Below are 18470 nucleotides of genomic sequence, written 5' to 3' on the forward strand. Positions count from 1 at the left end.
CTGTAGATTCTGCCCGATATAGCGGAGAATGATCGGAAGTCGAAACATAAGACAACCCTTGACATTCCGTAGAGGTCTACTCATAACAATTTATTGACTTATACCCTATATACATTACGGTATCACAATGGATAACAATCCAAAGCAACACAACGAGTCCCCCAATAATCGTTGACGTCGCTTCTCTTCCTAGAGAAATAAGTTCTCACATTATCACAATTTACGGTCCAGAAGTGCACTGGGACCTCGACATGGACTGAGTCAGTTCCCAAGTCCACACGGTTTTCGCGAGCTCGCCTCTCGTCCTTGAGCAAAGTTCTTCATTCGCAATCAGCTCTAATTAGATTTCGTTAATCGGGAAATCCATCCTGTCAGGCTGGTGTTGGTTGCGACTCCTCGCAACGAATGGTGGAACGACGCCGAGGAACGGGCTGAACGTATCGTGGTGAATATCCGAGTCGACTTGATGCTTTGGCGCTTGTGTTTTCACGTGGAGAACATGGAACCCGCTGTCATCGGCGAAGTATTCGACGATTTTCACAAGACCGCTGGGATCTGTGTATCCATAACGACCTCTGACGGAGCCATCCTCCTGTTTTTGTTCTTGTCGCCAGTGACCATCAGCTACCGGGCCCAATCCGAATCTGCTCGCGAGTTTCTCTGCTGATGGAACTTCGACCGTGGATCGGCTGGCCCGCGAGAGGGTTTTCGGGGACGAGGGGGCTCCGACTTTTTTACAGTTGCAGTCTGCCTGGAAGAGAGGAGATGAAGTTGGTTATTCGGTGAATCCCCGGTATTGCTCCGATCTGCGCTCATCCGGGTTTTTCGAGTTATGAGAGAGTTCGACACTGTGCCGAACGCTCCTTCCAATACAAGGGGTCTCGGATCACCAGTGCTTCTGAAGCTGCCGAGCGAAAGCCCAGACGCTTGTTTCGGGCTTCGGTACGCCGGTCGGAGCTATGGCGTAGTAAAGTGCCAGAAATGTAACAGGAGTCAAGTTTTGTAGCGTTTGAAGATCGCTTTGTTCGAGATCTCGTGATGTACCACGAGAAAAATGAAGCACGAGAGATGAAGAACAAGCGAACCGTCTGTGAAATGAACTTTTGAGATCCCTCGCTTTCAGGGACACAAGATCATGATGATGATGATGATGGGAGCCGCAAATCACCGATTTCTCAGTGGGCGAGTGATTGAAGCGGAGAAGAAGAATCCCGATGCCGTTCACGATTGCTTTGTGCGGATGTTTGACACATACAGACGCGAGCAGACAGAACAAGATCGATGCTCATCAACCGTAGGTTCACGATTCTTCTACGTTCAGATCGTCATCCGTTACACTGATTCCAAACACGATCGATACCCGCTAACAAATCAGCCGAAACCCCGAATACCGCAGCCGAAGCATAGAAATAACGGTGAAGCCGGAATGACTCGGCCGAGGTCTTCCGATAGTTCCGAAGCATATCCAGGTACTCAGGTATACGGCTGAACTCCTTCGGAGAAGACCGTGGTACTGGATGTGTGATTCCAAATTCGAAATCTTTCGAGCCTGAGACTTCCAGTACGCCGTTCCCGTGGACACTTCCATCCCGAACTCGGAGGGCTGCTCTAATCAGCAAAAATATCAATGCTCTCCGTCGTTTCGAGCAATGAGTCTCTTGATCAAGCATGTAGAGAAAATCGAAGTCCAGCGTCTAGAGGTCTGCGCACGTTTTTCTCTGTGTTTTTCTGCTGCTGGTGAAAACCACTTCGTGTAATGAACAAGGCCGCGGGAGGTAAAGTGCCATGGAGTGACGCTTCGATTCACCAAAGACTACGTCATAGAATCGATCCGACGGACCAGAACAACAACGAACGAACGAAACGCCCGACGCTACTCACGAGTACCGAGTACCGCATTTCTCGTGTTTTGTAGAACTTCTCGACGATAATGACGGCGGCAGCGGTGGCAAAGATGACGATCACTGAACTAAACACCACCTGTCTAAATGGTGGCTACTATCACTCTCCTTCCCCTTTTATATTGACGGTCCTCGATTGTTCCGCTCCTAATCGCCGTCAGGATGAGAAGGTTTCGGAGGTTGGGATCGGAACTCAAGCAGATCTCGAGCTGAATTCATTGGACTGCCATCGAGTCTTCCAGAAAGACCTTTCAAGCGAGTCAGGCCAAGGTCAGAGGCTCTAGGAGCCTTGCGATAAGGCTTCGGGCTCTGACTGATTTATCTCGCGAGAAGGTGCGTTGACAGCTCGGACACCGCTGAATCGATCGTTCGTGTCCGGGATAATTGTCCGTTTTCGAAAGGCTTAAGGAGAAGAATGAAAGAACGAGACTTTGGGGGAAACTTTCTTCTTCAATCAAAAACTTATGAGCCTGAGAGACTCAATTTCAAGTCAGATAAGCGCGCCATCCCTGATTCCTTCGATACCAGCGACCCGTTAATTTTACACGATCACGACGGGAAGACGATATTCGTCACGATACTCTTGAAATTTATCCGAGGTGTCTCCGATAATGCTAGAGATTAGCATGAGGCTCGACCTTGTACCAGTGGAAGTTAGCAGCGCATCCGAATAATCCGAATCCGATTCGAGTCCATGGGCTTCCATGGCTTCGTATCCTTCCAACTGCATTAAGCTATCTGGAACTCACCACTCCATGACTCGCCCACGTTATCAGCATGAGGGCGATGGTCCAGACTGAGCAAGATCTCCTCCAGACCAGCATCCTGCTGTCACGAAAGCACGAACTGAATGTCATACACTATGTTGCTAGTTTCTTCATGAGTGTCCGTCATCTACCGAACTCGTCTCTGTACTGAACGTTAGACTACCTTCGGCGTACTTCACCGCGCAGAGGAGTAGGGCCCGCCTCCTCTCCTTTCCGTTACCTGCCCAGGGCGGCGCTTCTGCTGCACTTCATCGTGCTCCACCTGAAGCTTGTAGTACGCTGTACTGAGTTGACCCCAGTCTCTGTACGGACATGGTATATCAACTCTCCGATGTTACGAGCGATTGTCGAGCTAGTTTGATCGTGGACGCGGGCTCTCGTTCACAGTCGTACATTGAGCCTTAGCGTCGGCGTCGTCGGAACCGCATGCTCCACCCTCCGCTGAAGTTCTCCCAAGACAGAAGAGAAGTGACAGGGGGCGGTGCCTTATGTCTGAGCGTCGGAATTTCGACGGCAAAGAGCCTTTTGACTGCGGTCTGCGGTTGGATATTAACCCTGCAGGTCAAACAGGTCATCGCCGCAAACGAGAGCTCTTTCGAACCCGTAAAGTTCTTCAGTATTAATGGTATTCCCCAGTCGATCCTGCGCAGAGTTCGCCCTGGACAGAGGAGCTGATATTCGAGCCTCATTTTCGGCGAGCCTCAATTCGTGAGCTCCGGAGAGCCCCTCGTGTCTCAGAGGACAACAATAGTTTCGCACTGATTTTCTGACCATGCCGGGTTTGCAAACCGAAGCGAAGGTCATTCAGATTCAGCTGCAGCCATTCATGCGACAGGTTGTTGCATCCGTTACGAGGGAATTTCGTGCCATCGGCGGATTTCTGTACAGCCGTCGAAAAACCATGAGTGTAGCCGGCTCCGAGGGTTGCTTTCTCGGGCCAGATACCCCTCTAGTGACTATGGTCGTGATCTGGGGTCACGACCCGGCGTAATCAGAGGGAACCACGAGCCGCTGCTCCGAGCAGACGTTGTATGACTAGTTGGACCGTAGGCCGTCGGACGGGCTCGCCAACTAGTCTAAATTTCAGATTTCGACGTCGTGTATTTGACTATCGCTGCCGTCCTCGACGTACCGCCGGATCGCCTTCAGGTTTTGAATGGCTCAAATCGATACTCCGATGTTTGGCGAGTCAATCGGCTCCTTCGACGGGCATTCCCTGCGATTATCTCGCACCGACGAGGGTCTGGGTCTCGGTGGCTTTCGCCGCGTGGCGCAATCATCACGGTCAATCCTTCGGAATACGTCGAGAGCGGTCTCTCTACAATGAATTCGGAGAACGATGCACCGGTGAGCTCGTCGATTCTCCGTAAACCTCGAGAGAGGTCGTCAGATCCGGAGTCATATGGATTGGCTATGCATAGATTGAATTTTGCCCGAGCAGATTGTTGTACTGACGGCGAGTCTTCCTTCGTGGTTCTCTCTATCAATGGGTCGGATCCACAGCGGGTGGACCACTCGCCCGCCAGAAACGATTCGAAATGAACGGAACCCTACTGAGCAATAAAGTCCGCGTAGATGTGTCACCGATAGGAGTTGCCGAGTCGTGATTAGCGTCCTGAAGAACTCGATCATACCGCTCGTTTACGTCCCCGGTCGAGGCTCATGGGCCAAAGCGATAAATGTGAATTCGCGACACCACAGAGCAAACTTGGGATCACGCGAACGAGTCGGAGGGAGACGCTGGAATTGTTAAACGTTCAATCTTTACGTACTTCCCGCCGGTGAGTCTGTGACCTCTTTCGGGATTCTCAATATGAAGCGTTTTCTGGCAAAAGGAGTAGATCATTTTATTTGGACCGCGGAGAATCACTGTCCGCGACGCGTCGTGTAAACACGCATCTCCTGATCAGGTTGCCCTGCTTGGAGTATTGTGTCGTGAAAAATCAGCTGGCTCCTTCGAATGAACACTTCGAGTGGTTCCCGGACATCGTCCAACGAGACGGTGAGGGGGATAATTCATGAAATGAGTCTTGGGTTTGCGGCGAACGGCTTCATTGACGACGCACGCGCTAATCTCACCGAATGGACTAGAATTCTTTGAAGAGCTACTCATGGCTATCTTCAAGGGATGATCATTCGCCCTGTGTGGATCCCGTCTAAGCGGGCCTACACTATAGAATGGAGTGGACTCATTCGAGAGATCTGGGATCGCTGGGTCACGATATGAGCCCAAGCTATCATGAAGGCATTTTGTTCCGTCTACGGAGGCTTCGGAGGTTCCGGTAAATGGCGTGAAACAAGTCCGACCGATCGAACCGGCAGACGAACTGGAGAAATAAAAAAGAGGCATTTTTGCTGTACATGCGCTGCGGCGACTACCAAGTTCTGCTTGTTCTATTTCGCTCACCGTTGTCCCGACACGGGCACACAATGCGCTTGACTGTGTGTCATTGAGAGCCGCCCCTGAGGCGCTGGCTTCTTCGCTTATGAGGTGACACAGGCCGTGCGATAGCGGATGTCATGATCCGTGGACCTGAGCTCCCACAATTCGATCTAACGGGATCGTCCTCATGAAGTACGCCGTGTCGAGGCCGAGGCCCTTCCAGTCACTCCGTATCATTATCAGATAGAATCGTGATGGGAGATTGAGCAAAAAGGGTGGATTTGGTTTATTCTTGTATGGGAACTATTATTCATTATTCGTCGGAGCCAACAGCTGCGCTCATTTGGGAACGCTTCAATAGTCATCGTGGAAGGGGTAGTATTTACCAGCTTCCCAGACCTTGTTCTCCACCAGCCTAAGATTTTTGTCCTGCGCGTTCAAACGCTCGACATCGGCCGGCTCGAGAGCGAAGTCGAAGATGTCGATGTTCTCCCGTATTCTCTGAGGGTTGGCGCTCTTCGGAATCGCGATTATATTCCGCTGGATGGTATGTCTGAGCAGAATTTGGCCGGGGGTTTTCCCATACTTTCTGGCGAGTTCGACTACAACGTCGTTCTCGAGCAGTTTCGGCGCATCGGTCCTTATTCTGTTGAGATGAAGTATATACGGAGAGAGTTCTCGCGAGTGGGTCTCGATACAGGGGCCCTCGTCAGGTTCGAACATGATCTGCCTCATCCCAATGTTCAGATTGCCAATATAGCGCCTGTTCTTGTACTCACATTGTTCTACCTGGAGCTCCCAAGGGACTGAATGCCATGAGCAGAATGCCTTGCTGCGCACAGTATCTCCTCAAGCGCTCTTGGTTGAAGACCAGATGACATTCCACTTGATTGACGACCGGTCTGATTTTGCACGATTTGAGAATCCGCTCGATCTGAGCTTTGTTGAAGTTGGACAAACCAATGGCGCGAACTTTTCCGGACTCGAGCAACTACTCGAGTCAAGGGTAGTTTTAGGAACGATTCAGAGGTTTTCTCGTGCCTGATACACTCGAACTCGAACGGAGAGATATCCCGTGATCTTCCTCGGACCCACCTCCTCCATCATTGCCCATACTGTCAGATAATCTGCGTCGTCATCGAAAACTATGGGACCGTCTGTAATCTTCCCGCTGCAGTTTTCGGCAAGCGCGATCGGCCAATGTATCAAATACAGATCGACGTAATCGACCCTCAAGCGAGCTAGAGAGCCCTCGAAGTCCTTGGCGAAGGCTCCTCTCCGATGACTATTGACGTGTATCTAGAAAGGGGCAAGATTCATCTAGTGCTACGCACTTTACGCTTCGACTTGGGGCAATTAATGAGAAATCCGCCCACCTTCGTGACAATGAAGAGGTCTTCTCGCTTTATAGTCCCGTCCTTGATTTTATCGGCGACGGCTCGGCCGATTTCACCTTCATTCTGGTACAGGGAAGCCGTGTCGATAAGACGGTAGCCGGCATCGATCGCCCGACATGTTCCCTCGTAGATATCACCTATCTGTGCGGAAGGTCGAATCCCTATTTTACTGCAAATTCCGCTCAGTCAGCCTTCCTATCGCATCGCCCACAATCGGACCTTAAAGAGTTAAGTTTCTCAACGATCTCCGACCCACGATCGAGAGGCAGCCGCCTCCCCAACGGTAAGTACGGTGAAACGAGATCTTCCCCAAAAACGGATGACGAACGCTGGCCCGTTCACGATTAGCCCGAATGATGGGGTGTCACTCACCGTTGATGTACCGAGACCGAGGAGCGGTATCTCTAACCCATTACTCAACTTCGTCGTCTGAGAAGCCATGGCCCCTCTAAAATGCTTGTCGAAGGAGTAGAATAGTCGGAAGCGTGGGTGATTCCCAACAACGCGAACTGCAGCGCCGTCAGTCTAATTGTAAGCAGTGTGGAGAGGGTCACCGGCCTTGTGGAGTCGACTCTCGTCCCGGTGCATGAGCCGATGACTGACTGACTGAGTATCGGATTCCGCGCGCAGTCAGTCGGAGCTTCCTCGAGAAGTACCGCTGACTACGTGATAGCGTTGGGAGAAGGTAAAAGCGTTGAAAAGTAGAGAAATTATCATATAAGGAGCAATCGGAATGATTCGATAGCGCAATTCACGGTCTCCGGATACCCGTGGCATCTCGCTCGGTCTCGACTCGAAAGTAGCTCCGAAGTTCGCAACCGATTTTGAGCGAATTTTCTCTTTGAAGAAAATCTATGACGATTATCGTCGGTCGAAACGAGAACATTGTGGTGGCGAGAATGGCCCCTCCGGTCGGGCCGAAGTTCATCGCTGGTCATGAGCGGATCCTCCCAGAAGTAACATCGCATACCACGGGGTAATTTAACATCGCCGCACCAGTAACCCCCACTCAGAATCCTCGTTATGTTTGGCGACCTTTGCCGGTGTGGGGTTGTAAACGTTGTGGTGGGAGGTTACCGATCGAAGGCGTGGGTAGATCATGAGACCTCAGCTTCGATTTCTGAATCGGACAGGAGAAACTTCTCGCGAGATAGCCCCATGTCCACGGCGCGTCCGCAACACCAAACGATTTGAGGTAGACAGGTGTCACAGTTCGATGCCTCCGATGAATATCGGAACCATGTTACTCGAATTTCGATAGCAGAATATCTTTATAGACTTTCGGGTTCAGAATGCTAAACGAGTGAGGATCTCCGACTTGAAACGATCGACTTCGAGTAAATTCCGGTGGCTCCATCGAGACCACTCATGCCACCGCTGTCACTTTCGATCGTTCCTCGGATACGTTTCAGCTCTATGATAAGATTGCTATGTATTTGAGCCTCGTCATCTCTGCATCTGGAATAGTCCCGATCGGAGTCCTCCGTTTCATTCGTGCTCGCCGGTTCCACTTCCGAGAGGTATCCCTCACGACCATGATGTCACATAAATCTTGAGTGAGCGGAGCACTCAGGAATAAATTTTCAGAGTGTCTATGTACGGGGATGGATTCCACGGACGCGGATCGTACTTCGCTAGGGAAGAAATGAGCAACAAGCCGCCAGAACAAAAGATGTCATAATAAATAAGGAGAGAGACATCTAAATTGTTTCGTCTCATTCCTGATTTTACGAGATGTGCTCCTCAAATCGGACTTTTATCGACCTTTTTTCCGCGGTGCTCTCAAAAAAGAGAAATGGATGAGATCCCAACCGGGGACTTCCGAAAAAATATTCATGTGGAAGCTCCGACATGGAGTGGCTGAATCTCGACAATAGGCTGCATGGGGAATCCCAGCCGTCTTTGGGCGATGCTTCGGCTCTCGAATCAGTCTCCTGATCAGTCAAACTGGATTGACGTCGACGGTCCACCGCTGCCTCGCAAAATGAGCCTTTGAAGGTAACGAGTATGAGAAGACATAATTCCGGAGCCTGTTCTACTCCCAAGTTGAGGCTCCATATCCCTAGAAGATGAAGCTACAATTCTGAGTCCTCCATTCATCTAGCTTCAGAATAATGCGCTGAGCTGCTCCGTCTTCGATGCGAGACTGTCTCCTTCCGTCGGATGCCGGGAGACAGTTGAGGGACTGGACCTAAATCACTACTCGGTCGCTCTCGGTTTTGAAGTCTCCTTGAAGTGATCGACGGAGGGCTGGAAGAAATTCCAGTGGCAAAAATGGCCTAGTCAAGGCTTCGTTTCCAACAGTCGCAAATTGTACGTTCGCTCTCTAGATGCGGTCCGTTGCGCTGGTCGGGTTTGATCGAAAATTTCAATCACAGTTTCGCTCTTAAAAAGGGGGGCCATCGAAGATCACTCACGCGGCTCACTAGCCCGGGAGAACCGCTTCGGAATTCGGGCAGATTGTCAGCTACGTTTCGAGCTCTCTCACTAAGGGGGACAGGAATTGATACGCGAGCTTCACTCTCTCTAATATAATGAGCTTTCGATTAATGTCTGAATGTCTCGAAGCATGTCTCAATGTGTCGCGGCAGTTCGGCTCGCACTTCGGATCGCTGATGAGGAGCAAGGCATATGACTGATTCTCAAATTATTGACATTTTTTGTCTATTCTTTAGCTGTCGATCCCAGAACAACGGCGCACGCGGTCATATCTCCGGTCGTGTCGTTCTCGTCCGACTCTCTTAAGGGAAAATATCGAAGCGTCGTAAAACCGCGACGAATTCCACGCTAAGGGCTGGGAAGACCGTGAAAGTAAGCAACGCCCGTAAGTTCAACCTAGAGGAGCGGGCTTCTACGGGATATGCTACAGCGGGAACTCAATTTCTCGAGGACACCTAAAGAGAAAATCCCAGCCAGACTGGCGTGCAATATTCGGAAGGACAACAATTTCTCCAGGAGGTTCGCTGTTTTGAATTGAATTGATTATTTGTTATTATTGAACAACTTGTCATTTCAATCAATGGAGAGTCCGACTTTGAGATCGGTGTGCGTGATTCTCCCGCTGAAAGCTCCTCGCTGATTCCGGGGATGACCATGGTTAGGGCGAGATCGATGAGCAAACCAAATCATTCTGTCCTTTGTCTCAATTCAGCTCTGGAGGTGGGAAGAATTCTTGGTGGCCCCGCGTCAAGTCAAGTGTCGGAGTCGTTGTTTCTGCTGGAATACCTCAGGGCGCTGTCTAAGCCACGGCCTCTGTAGCAGCTCCACTCAATCAAAGAATGCCTTGGTTTCTGTATCTCCAGTAGTTCTTCCATACGCTATCTCTAAGCATCAGGATTGAGCTCAGATTCTCATGCAATATCGACTTGTCCATGCAATGTGGACATGTCGGACGCACTCTGTCTGTGATTTGATGGGACGGAGACCACTGACCAATCGTGAACGAGCTTCCTCGCGACTCGCATCAACGGCCCCATGGGGATTTTAGTCGATGAAACATCTACCGATTCCTGATCTCACTCAAATGGCTCAGGAACGGATTGTTAATCGGGATCCAGCCATCGAGCCCAGTCACCTCTCGAATATTCTGAGATCTCATGTGGGAGACCCTAATTTCCAAACTTCCCCCGGGAAGTGTCGTTCTCGCTCGACTGATCTTCAGCAGTACTCGTTTACTCATCGAGGCTCGCCGGGCCGATCGCCTCCACGCTCCTGGAGAAGAGAATCTGTATATCTGTAGATGATTCCGCTACAATACCTTGGATCGTACGACGACCGATTTTCCCAATATTTCTCCCCGAAACTCAGAAATCGATTCACCTTCAATATGAAACAGGGGCATCTAGACAATTTATTTTACAGAACCGGGTCTTTTTGATAATTATCATGAAAAATATTTCATTTTTCACTATCCATGGGACTCCACTCGTACACAGCGGCCTCCCCCTCCCGCATTCATTTCTTCCTCGCGGTCAAGTCAGCATATGAGACTGCGCTGCAGCTGTCATGCAGCTTGATGATCGATTGGATTTTTAAGCTGGAAAAAAAAGATCCACAATTGGATACGTGGTCGATCTGCCGGAAATCACCTACCAGGATGTCGACAAGAGAAATAGTAGAATATTCCGAGGATAAAATCGTGGGGAACTTACTCAGGTGCAAATGTGCTCTTCAAGTGTTTGATCAGACTCAGGAGAAGCTTGGAGAACATTTGCAACTCGGCGGGAGGATTAGACCGCAGCCACGCGGTGGGCAGCATGGCTCCGATTGCCTCAACCCGATCCACTGTGTCTTTATGCGCGAGAGAGCATTGGAGCGCAAACAGCAGATATCTGAAAACAAATGATGTACATACGACTTCGATGGACAGACAAATTCGAGATGACGGATTCCAGCTAGAAGAGAGCGGGTCTCGGAAGGCTCTGAAGGATACTGACCTGTTTAACAGACACATGATGGCGACCTCCTTCAGAGGCTGTTCTGCCAATATTCCGTGAAACGAGAGAATATTCTCCAGAAGTTTGACCGCACTCCAAAACTGCCGTTGGAAGAAAAGACTACTCGGGCAGAAAGGATTGTCTACGACTTCTTTCGTGGCCATCGGGACAAAAACATCCTCCTCGAGCGAGCGTTGGATTTTTACGAAAATCTTCCCCAGGAGCGTCGCCAGCGGCTTAGACTTCCTCCCGAAAGGGTAGTCATCGCAAAGCTTGCGGATACATCGCACAAGGTTCCGTGTTTGAGATGTCGACATAGGATCCCATACACGCTCGGCATAATCACTTATCTGCAGAAAAAAAGTTCCCATTCTTTGTTATCATCGCTCCTCCGGGATTGTACTCGCCTCTCGTCTACGAGATATCCGCTCCCGGGAGAGCCGGGAGACGAGACAGGGAAACATGAACAACGATCGTTGAACCCACCTTCGGAATGAGCGCTCTCTCAACAACTCTGGGTATCAAGTTGAGGTCGGACTCGTCTTTGTCTTCAATCTTGTAGCCGAAAAAGAGAAGCTCCTTGAACCATTGATATTTTTCTACGCTTTCCGATGTTTCCAGCGGATTCCAGTTGAGCATTTCCAGGCGTACGAACGGCAGTACAAGTTTCAGGACGCACACGGGAATATAGGCCTCCTGGTACGACTCATTCAGAAAGAGCTTCCACTTCTCAAATTGCTTCAGAACAGAACTGAGTTTACTGAAGTCGTCATTGACGTCCTCGAATATGTGCGTGGCATCGCTCAACACTTGTTCGCGATCCGTAGAGAGCTGGAGTCTTTCTGTTTCAATCTGTTCGTCATCGGAGCTCATGCCATCAAAATGACGGCTGACACCGGAAGTCTGGCGCGCCGTTTTTCTCCGCATACGGCGACCCTCTCTTTCGCGCGCGCGGCGCTTCGCTGCGGTCTCGACTGAAACGGACGATCAAGAAGCTTTTAGTTTTTCAAAGCGACTCCTTGTCGTATGCGGTAGACGAGCTATAGGGAATCCGTATGAGCTCGACCGATCTGAAACTGCGATTTCGCGGGAAAGACTTACCGATTGCTCCCGGGCGAACTTCTTCAGCTTGATCTTTCACATCCTGCCTTCTTCTGCGAACGAATTTCTCGGAGCGCTGCGCCAGAGCGCTAAGGAGCCGACCCTCGAGTGCGTTTATGATTGGGACTTTTGCGTCCAAACATTCAATCAAATCTATCGAGTAGGTCTGTATCTCCTGATAAAATCGATACTCCTTCTCCGTCCGAGGCAGTTGCTTCTCAAGGCTCTGAATGGTCTCGGCGCAGAGCGCCAACTCGGTAGCGATGGTAGTATATTGGTTCTGAGACCGAGCGACAATGTCTTTCACATTGCTCAAACGATCCCGAACCCTGTCAACAACCGACTTTATCGTCAAACCGCTCTTGTCCGTAGGAATGTAGACCGGGGGTAGGTTCGAGACTCTATTCCGGTCTTCGGGGTTGGGGGAGGGGCTCCGTGAGAATGTCTGAGCCCCGGCTAGCGTACCGACACCTTTGCGGATTTGTTCCTTTTCCCAACGGAGCGCCTCGGTATCTTCGTCGTCCTCGTTTTCGTGCTCGACGGAATGATTGCTTTGCGAACCTAAGACCTCGCGGATTTCTTCTCGCCGTCCAGACCGTATGTCACTGAAATTGACGCGGCCGTCCTCGGCACCACTGTCGTCTTCATCTTCCTGAAGTCTTCCTTCTCTGGCTCTTGCCGAGGATCCATTCGTTTCTTTGTTTTCCTTGAGTGAAATGAAATCCTCGCCCGATCGGCCCGCCATTTTCTGCCTCTGCTTCTTCAGAGCGAATATCGTCGCAGCATCGGGAATCGCCCCTTTCTCGAGAGCTCTCGAGACACTATCGCGGTTGAACTCGATGCGTTGGTTGACGTCGTTATGATCGTCCTCGTCGTCATCTTCGACTTTGACATCGTCGAGCCGCTCGATCTCATCGGAATTCAAGATCTTGATCGAGTTCTGCGGATGAAAAAATGTGAATTTCACAGAATCCTACTCTCGAGCATTTGGCAGGTCAATCCTCGACGGATTCGATCTCATCAGGAATTATTCTTCTTCAATCAGTAATCGCTCCCTAACCTTGATGCGGATGCCGTCAATTCCGTCGGCAAGGGGGAGGTCGACGGTTTTGGTGCTATTGCCTTCATTTTCTCGTTTGACAGCCGTAGACTCTTCAATCTTCACCGGGGGTTCTGAATCTTCACACTTTTTCCGTCTTCGTTCCTTCTCCAATTCCTTAGCGATGCGTCTCGAGTAACTTGATTTCCTCACTTTGAAAACTTCGCCTTCGTCAGCGTCTTCTTCAGCCTCACCGAAGCTGGAAAAGTCAACATAGCAGTCAGCGCCCCAGATATCAACCCCTATGGAGGAAGTCGGAAGATGCTCCCTCCTGAACCTACCTCAGCAAGGTGCTCGTCGTTTTCACGCGATCGTCCTTGTCCTTGTTTTTCCGATCTTCCTGAGTGCGCAGGAGACTCGTGTGCTCCTGGTCTTCCTCGCTGTCTGAATGTGCCAAGCGCTGTTGGCGTTGTTTCCTATTGGGCTTCTTGAACAAAGCCATATTATCCCAATGTGCTTTCCGGATCTTGAGGAGCACAGGAGCGAGCCTGTAATAAATAACTCTTAGATGTGATGCATCGGCACGGAACCTTGAGGATTGCGTATCGTCATTTCTCCTTTAGCATCCGTTACCCCCCTCCCCCCTCTCCTTCCTCATTGAGCGATAGCTCAAACTGCTGCAATACTTTCACACTGAAGTTTCATCGCGAGTTTCAGCAACCGCCCGCAAGCCGAGACTACAGAGGCCGAGTGAGATCCAGAAGGACGGTCCAGCGCTGTCCTGAAAAGCCGACATCTCGAGCGGCCGACAAACTGTGGCGCTTCCACTCGGAGGTTGAGGATCAGTGCAGTCACACTCCCGTGAGGATCATCGTCTCGTTCAGTCGATATACAGGAGCGGGTTGTTGAATCGAACTCCCCGCCGCCCTCGGAATTTCGTTTTTTTATTTATTCTGCCCCCCTCCCGGGAGTTTTTTCCGGAGCCTGGGGTAATGTTTCCGCCATAAAAACTGCGCTTCAGAGAAACTCTGCCGATCTGCAATCCGGAATCTCGCGGGTAGTGCTTCGAGCCATCATACCCCAGTGCGGATAAGTACATCCAGCCCAATTCTCAGAATATCAAGCCGGTTGAGCAGCTCCGGTCTCTTAGAGCTCGTGGAGACCGCAGAACATGCTCTCCATGAGAGCGCGATCCCGACCCTCGCTATACTCGTCCTGGATCTTACTCCTGAGAGGAGATCCGGCAGCGGGAGTATCGAGGAATATCGGTGTTTTGTGAACGTTACCAACTAGCAATCCAGTGTTCGAATTACGTCGAGGTAAATCGTTCGTCAACTTACGTCTGTCACCCGAGCAGTCTAATGACAATCGGCCGGCCCCATGAGGAGCTCCAAAGCGAGTCCTTCGTCCAAGGCAATTCGGGGAAAATACGGCACAGAATCGATTTTTCCGTCACTTCTCGCACTGTAGGAGACACACTTCCATCAAAACTTTGCACCGAGTTGATGATACTTGCTCGTCTCTCTCCACAATAACGCCATCTTGCCGAATGTGGGTCCGCGAAGTCCACTAATGAGCTGACGTGGCAGCTTATCCTGCGGAAAGGTGTGTTTTGGTTTCGATTCGACACAATTGATCACTACTGCATACTGGTGTTGGTGGACGACGAGTGCTGCTGTCGTCGAAGCCGAGGAAATAGTGGTGTGTTCGCTGTTGTATCGAGTAACATTCGAGCGCGTTTTCATTTTATGGGACTCGAATAGCGTCGTCGACGAATCTAAGGCCTCAAGATGGCCTTTTGGCAGTACACCGTATCGAATATGAACAGCCTACTCGAGAAACAAGATGTGACACCGCAGGAGATACTCTCGGAGAGCGACTTACTTCAGGAGCTCCGCAACAACTCACCAAAGCTCATCGCGTACCTCCTGGAGCCTCGAATACTAGAACAACTGGTCGACATGATCATCCACGATCCCGATCCTCAGATGGATTATAAAATCCAGTACAAGCTACCGAACACAGCGTGCGAGGTACTGACATTTGACATACCCGCCATCAAAGACGCACTTATCAATTCACCCCAACTGCTCACGAAGGTCTGCAACGTATTTAGACAAGAAGATGCCCTCAACGACCTTACCGCCTCATTTGTGTGTAAACTCCTCATCGCTCTAGCTACGAAACGTACGGATAAATTTCTCGATTTCATTCAGTCATACGATCCTGATCGCTACCAGAATAGAATGGTTGAGGGCGATGCTGAAAAAGCCGACGACGAGAAGCCTGTGGCAGAAGCACAAGAGCCACAGCAGCAAGAATCCGAGAGTAGTTCGGCGTTTATCGACCTGCTGCTGAACCACATCAACAATTCAGCAATCAAAGACCTCATCAACAAAATGATCGAATGCAGCGAAAACCTCCTCTTGCGGCCCCGGATCGTCGAATGGTTGGCAAGTGCGAATCTCGTTCCGAAACTTGTGGCGATGCTCAGCGCGGACAATTCCGAGCAGGTCATCACGAACTCGGCGAAATGTCTCTGCAAAATCGTCAAGGTGGGTCGGGAGCAGCAGATGACGCTGCGGGACAAATGCCCCCCCGATCCACTGTTGGCATCCGTGGAGCAGGTCGACCTGATCACCGAGATCCTCGATCATGCGATCCCGACCGGCCAAGACGATCTGTCAGCGTGGACCCTCTTCGAGAGCAATTTCGTGCTGCTGGCCTTGCTGCAGTACAAAAGTACGACGCCGTGCTACCAAGACATCATGTTGGACTCTAAATGTTTCCTCGGGCTGTACTCGCCGCCAGCTGAAACTTCGCCGACCCTAGGAGAACTGGACACCGAGCGAGCGAAGGAGGCGATCCGGAAATGTCTCACGGCGATTTCAAATCGATTGGATGCTCTAATCGTCAGTCTCACTCAAGAACAGAAGGAGCGGTTCGGCACGGTTCGGCTGGAAATCGTAAAGCTCATCGCTGCGATGGTTTCGTGCGCCGACGAGCCTAGCCTGCTGGCCATACGGGATCTCAAGGTACTGCCCATCGTTCTCGAGCTCTTCTTCAATTATCCACTCTGTAGCCAGCTGCACAACCAAGTCGACTCGATAGTGCAAGCTATTTGTACTCCGCCCAAGAGTCAACCAGGGGACAGGTCGACCGCCGATGAGCTATCAATGAATACGACCTTCGATGTAAAAACGAAAACTTCCGTCGACGACACCGAAGGAGACGACGACGACGATGGTGTCAAGGCGTCCTCGGAAGTCAAAACTGCGACAGGATTAGGAGATTCGGAGAAAATTCCCGCCAGTCCCGGTAACGACGACTCGACAACGTCGGGCGTAGCTGGGAGCGCGGAAGTGGCGCCGCCAGCCAAACACGTATTATTTGATCAATTGTTTTCCGAATGCAATTTGTTAGAAAAAATTGTCCAGAATTATAACACGGTCCCGAAGGACCAGAAAGGTTACAACGGACACTTGAGATTGATGGCGAATTACATTGAGGCGATGAGTGAGAATTCTTATAAAGAGTATTATGAGCAACTGATGGACGGTCTCAGCCCAGATTTCAAGCAAAGCTGGTCGAGCTTCAAGGAAACTCTAGAAAATGTCAATAACGTCTATAACAAAACCGTTTGTCCGATGAATAATGCCGCCTCCTGCTCGGAAGGAGACGATCCCGAGGATCTCCGGGACATGGGGGTCCCGTCCGCAGAAGCGATAGCCTCGGCTCAGCAGGCTCTGAACGACTACCAAATGAACATGGTGAGCTTGAATGACTTGAGGAATGGCTCTTCTCACGTCAACGCTTAAGTGCAGGATAGATGTTCCTTGGGCGCAGTGTATTATATGGACGCGAGTATCATCCTTTCTTTCCCTCTTCCAGCTAACTGCCTGCTCAATCGACAAATTCGGTTTCGAGGATGACGAATTCACCGATGTAGATATTCCCGGCATCACAAACGTCGCTTCTCCGCCAATCGAGGATCATTCATCGGATGAGGAAGATTCAGGAGGAGAGAATTGCGATCCGTGGAATAAAATGGATGAAGGCTTCAATCCTTGGAACCTCGCCGGCTCGTCGGGAGGTGACGAAACTCGAGACGACTGGGCAGACTTCGGCTCATTGAAGACAGAGCTCGGTGGTGGCTCTAGTGCTGAGGCATCGAGCCCCTCGGGTTTCGCCGAACAGAACGACGCCTCCGATGAGAACTGGGCGGATTTCGCGTCCTACAAGCAGAATGTCCCCGCAGCTCCCGACGGAGCAAACGATCTACCACAACAACAAGCACAGCCGCCGCAGCAGCAGCCGCAGCAGCAAGGGAGTGACGATGAGTTTTGAAGAATGTATCAGAGAGCAGAATCGCGTGGAACAGGATCGAACCCGAATCAAGACTGGAGGATCAGACTAGAGTTGCTGTATATTGAAATATGTAGGTGCTGTCCTGGTGCTGGAAAGCCAGTTGTTGACGATAAGATCTAGGTAAGTAGGTATTATCGAGGACGATAGATGCAACGGAGGATGCCGACATGCGAAAAAAAAGATTAGGGAAAAATAAAGTAAATCTTCTCAAGAGCACATTCTCGAAACTTGGAATGCGGGTGTTGAGAAATAGATCTTGTGGCCTCATGTGTCATCGAAGTTTCACCCATCCCTTCCTCTTGAACACATAGGGATTGTATCGCTCAATCTCACGGAGTAAATGAGGAGTTGAATGAGTGGTGGCTCGGGAAGGGTTTGTCGGAATCTGCGGCGAATAATTTGACTTGAATATTTTCCCGGAGGTTGTCTCGCCTCCCTTGTTTCCGCCGCTGCGCCGCTCATGAATTCCCCTGGAAATCTGAAAAGGGCCGCTTCCAGGAGGAGGTCCAGGTCGTCATCACAAGCACCCGTCAGGAGTCAGGACGTGCGGGAGACCATAGGACGGAGTGGATCCGGGGACGAGTAACGGATTCGCCTTGATATGCTTCCATTTGGTCCTCTGATTCATGAAGATTTCAAGTATTCCAACTAGCACAGACGGCTCCCGATTCCCCGTCGTCTGCGAGAGCGCGTCATCCGACCTTTACGGACATCTTCAGAAACCTTGAGGGTACGATCATCTACGGGACCTATTATTCTCGGGACCGCGCTTCAATTCCGTACAGACGCCGACTCCGCCGGCGTTGCGAAAGGTCGTCGATATGAGACTTGCTCCCAACCGAGATCCGAATCACGATAAACAGTTTTAATCATCGGTACAACACGACTAGTTGAGATTTGCAATTTCAGGAAAAGAAAAGGGTTGAAAGGTTGGAGGTTGAAAGCTTTCGCAGCCAAAAGTGATGCACGATACCGGCAGAGGAGGGCGGACATTGGAAGGCCTGCTGTCTATCTCTGAGTTCTCCTTTTGATGGTGTCGGAAGGTAGCCCGAGCCATCTCGTGGTAGAAGAGCTTCCG

General features: G+C 50.7%; 4 protein-coding genes across 4 annotated transcripts; 1 reads left to right on the plus strand and 3 right to left on the minus strand.

Annotated features, from left to right (window-relative positions):
• Positions 1-340: 340 nt before the first annotated feature.
• Positions 341-2816, minus strand: LOC100902414 (uncharacterized). Its single transcript, XM_003743837.1, has 2 exons — positions 2651-2816; positions 341-751 (listed from the first exon to the last, which is right to left on the minus strand). Exons 1-2 carry the CDS (start codon positions 2756-2758, stop codon positions 341-343), a joined length of 519 nt encoding a protein of 172 aa, XP_003743885.1. The 5' UTR covers positions 2759-2816.
• Positions 2817-5324: 2508 nt separating this feature from the next.
• Positions 5325-16001, minus strand: LOC100904229 (aldo-keto reductase family 1 member B1). The gene is made up of 6 exons (XM_003743766.3): positions 15975-16001; positions 6821-6868; positions 6428-6589; positions 6147-6350; positions 5831-6042; positions 5325-5697 (listed from the first exon to the last, which is right to left on the minus strand). The coding sequence occupies exons 1-6, from the start codon at positions 15999-16001 to the stop codon at positions 5406-5408; spliced, it is 945 nt and encodes a 314-aa protein (XP_003743814.2). The 3' UTR covers positions 5325-5405.
• On the minus strand, positions 10403-13526 carry LOC100902554 (PAX3- and PAX7-binding protein 1). The gene is made up of 7 exons (XM_029111578.1): positions 13366-13526; positions 13046-13283; positions 11986-12925; positions 11371-11858; positions 10885-11234; positions 10600-10779; positions 10403-10484 (listed from the first exon to the last, which is right to left on the minus strand). The coding sequence occupies exons 1-7, from the start codon at positions 13524-13526 to the stop codon at positions 10403-10405; spliced, it is 2439 nt and encodes an 812-aa protein (XP_028967411.1).
• Positions 14659-17482, plus strand: fmt (phosphatase 6 regulatory subunit 1-like protein fmt). The gene is made up of 3 exons (XM_029111579.1): positions 14659-16178; positions 16338-16794; positions 16916-17482. The coding sequence occupies exons 1-3, from the start codon at positions 14815-14817 to the stop codon at positions 17369-17371; spliced, it is 2277 nt and encodes a 758-aa protein (XP_028967412.1). The 5' UTR covers positions 14659-14814; the 3' UTR covers positions 17372-17482.
• The last annotated feature ends 988 nt before the right edge of the window (positions 17483-18470 follow it).

Source organism: Galendromus occidentalis, unplaced genomic scaffold (assembly GCF_000255335.2).
Source record: "Galendromus occidentalis unplaced genomic scaffold, Mocc_1.1 scf7180000077451, whole genome shotgun sequence".
NCBI lineage: Eukaryota > Metazoa > Arthropoda > Arachnida > Mesostigmata > Phytoseiidae > Galendromus > Galendromus occidentalis.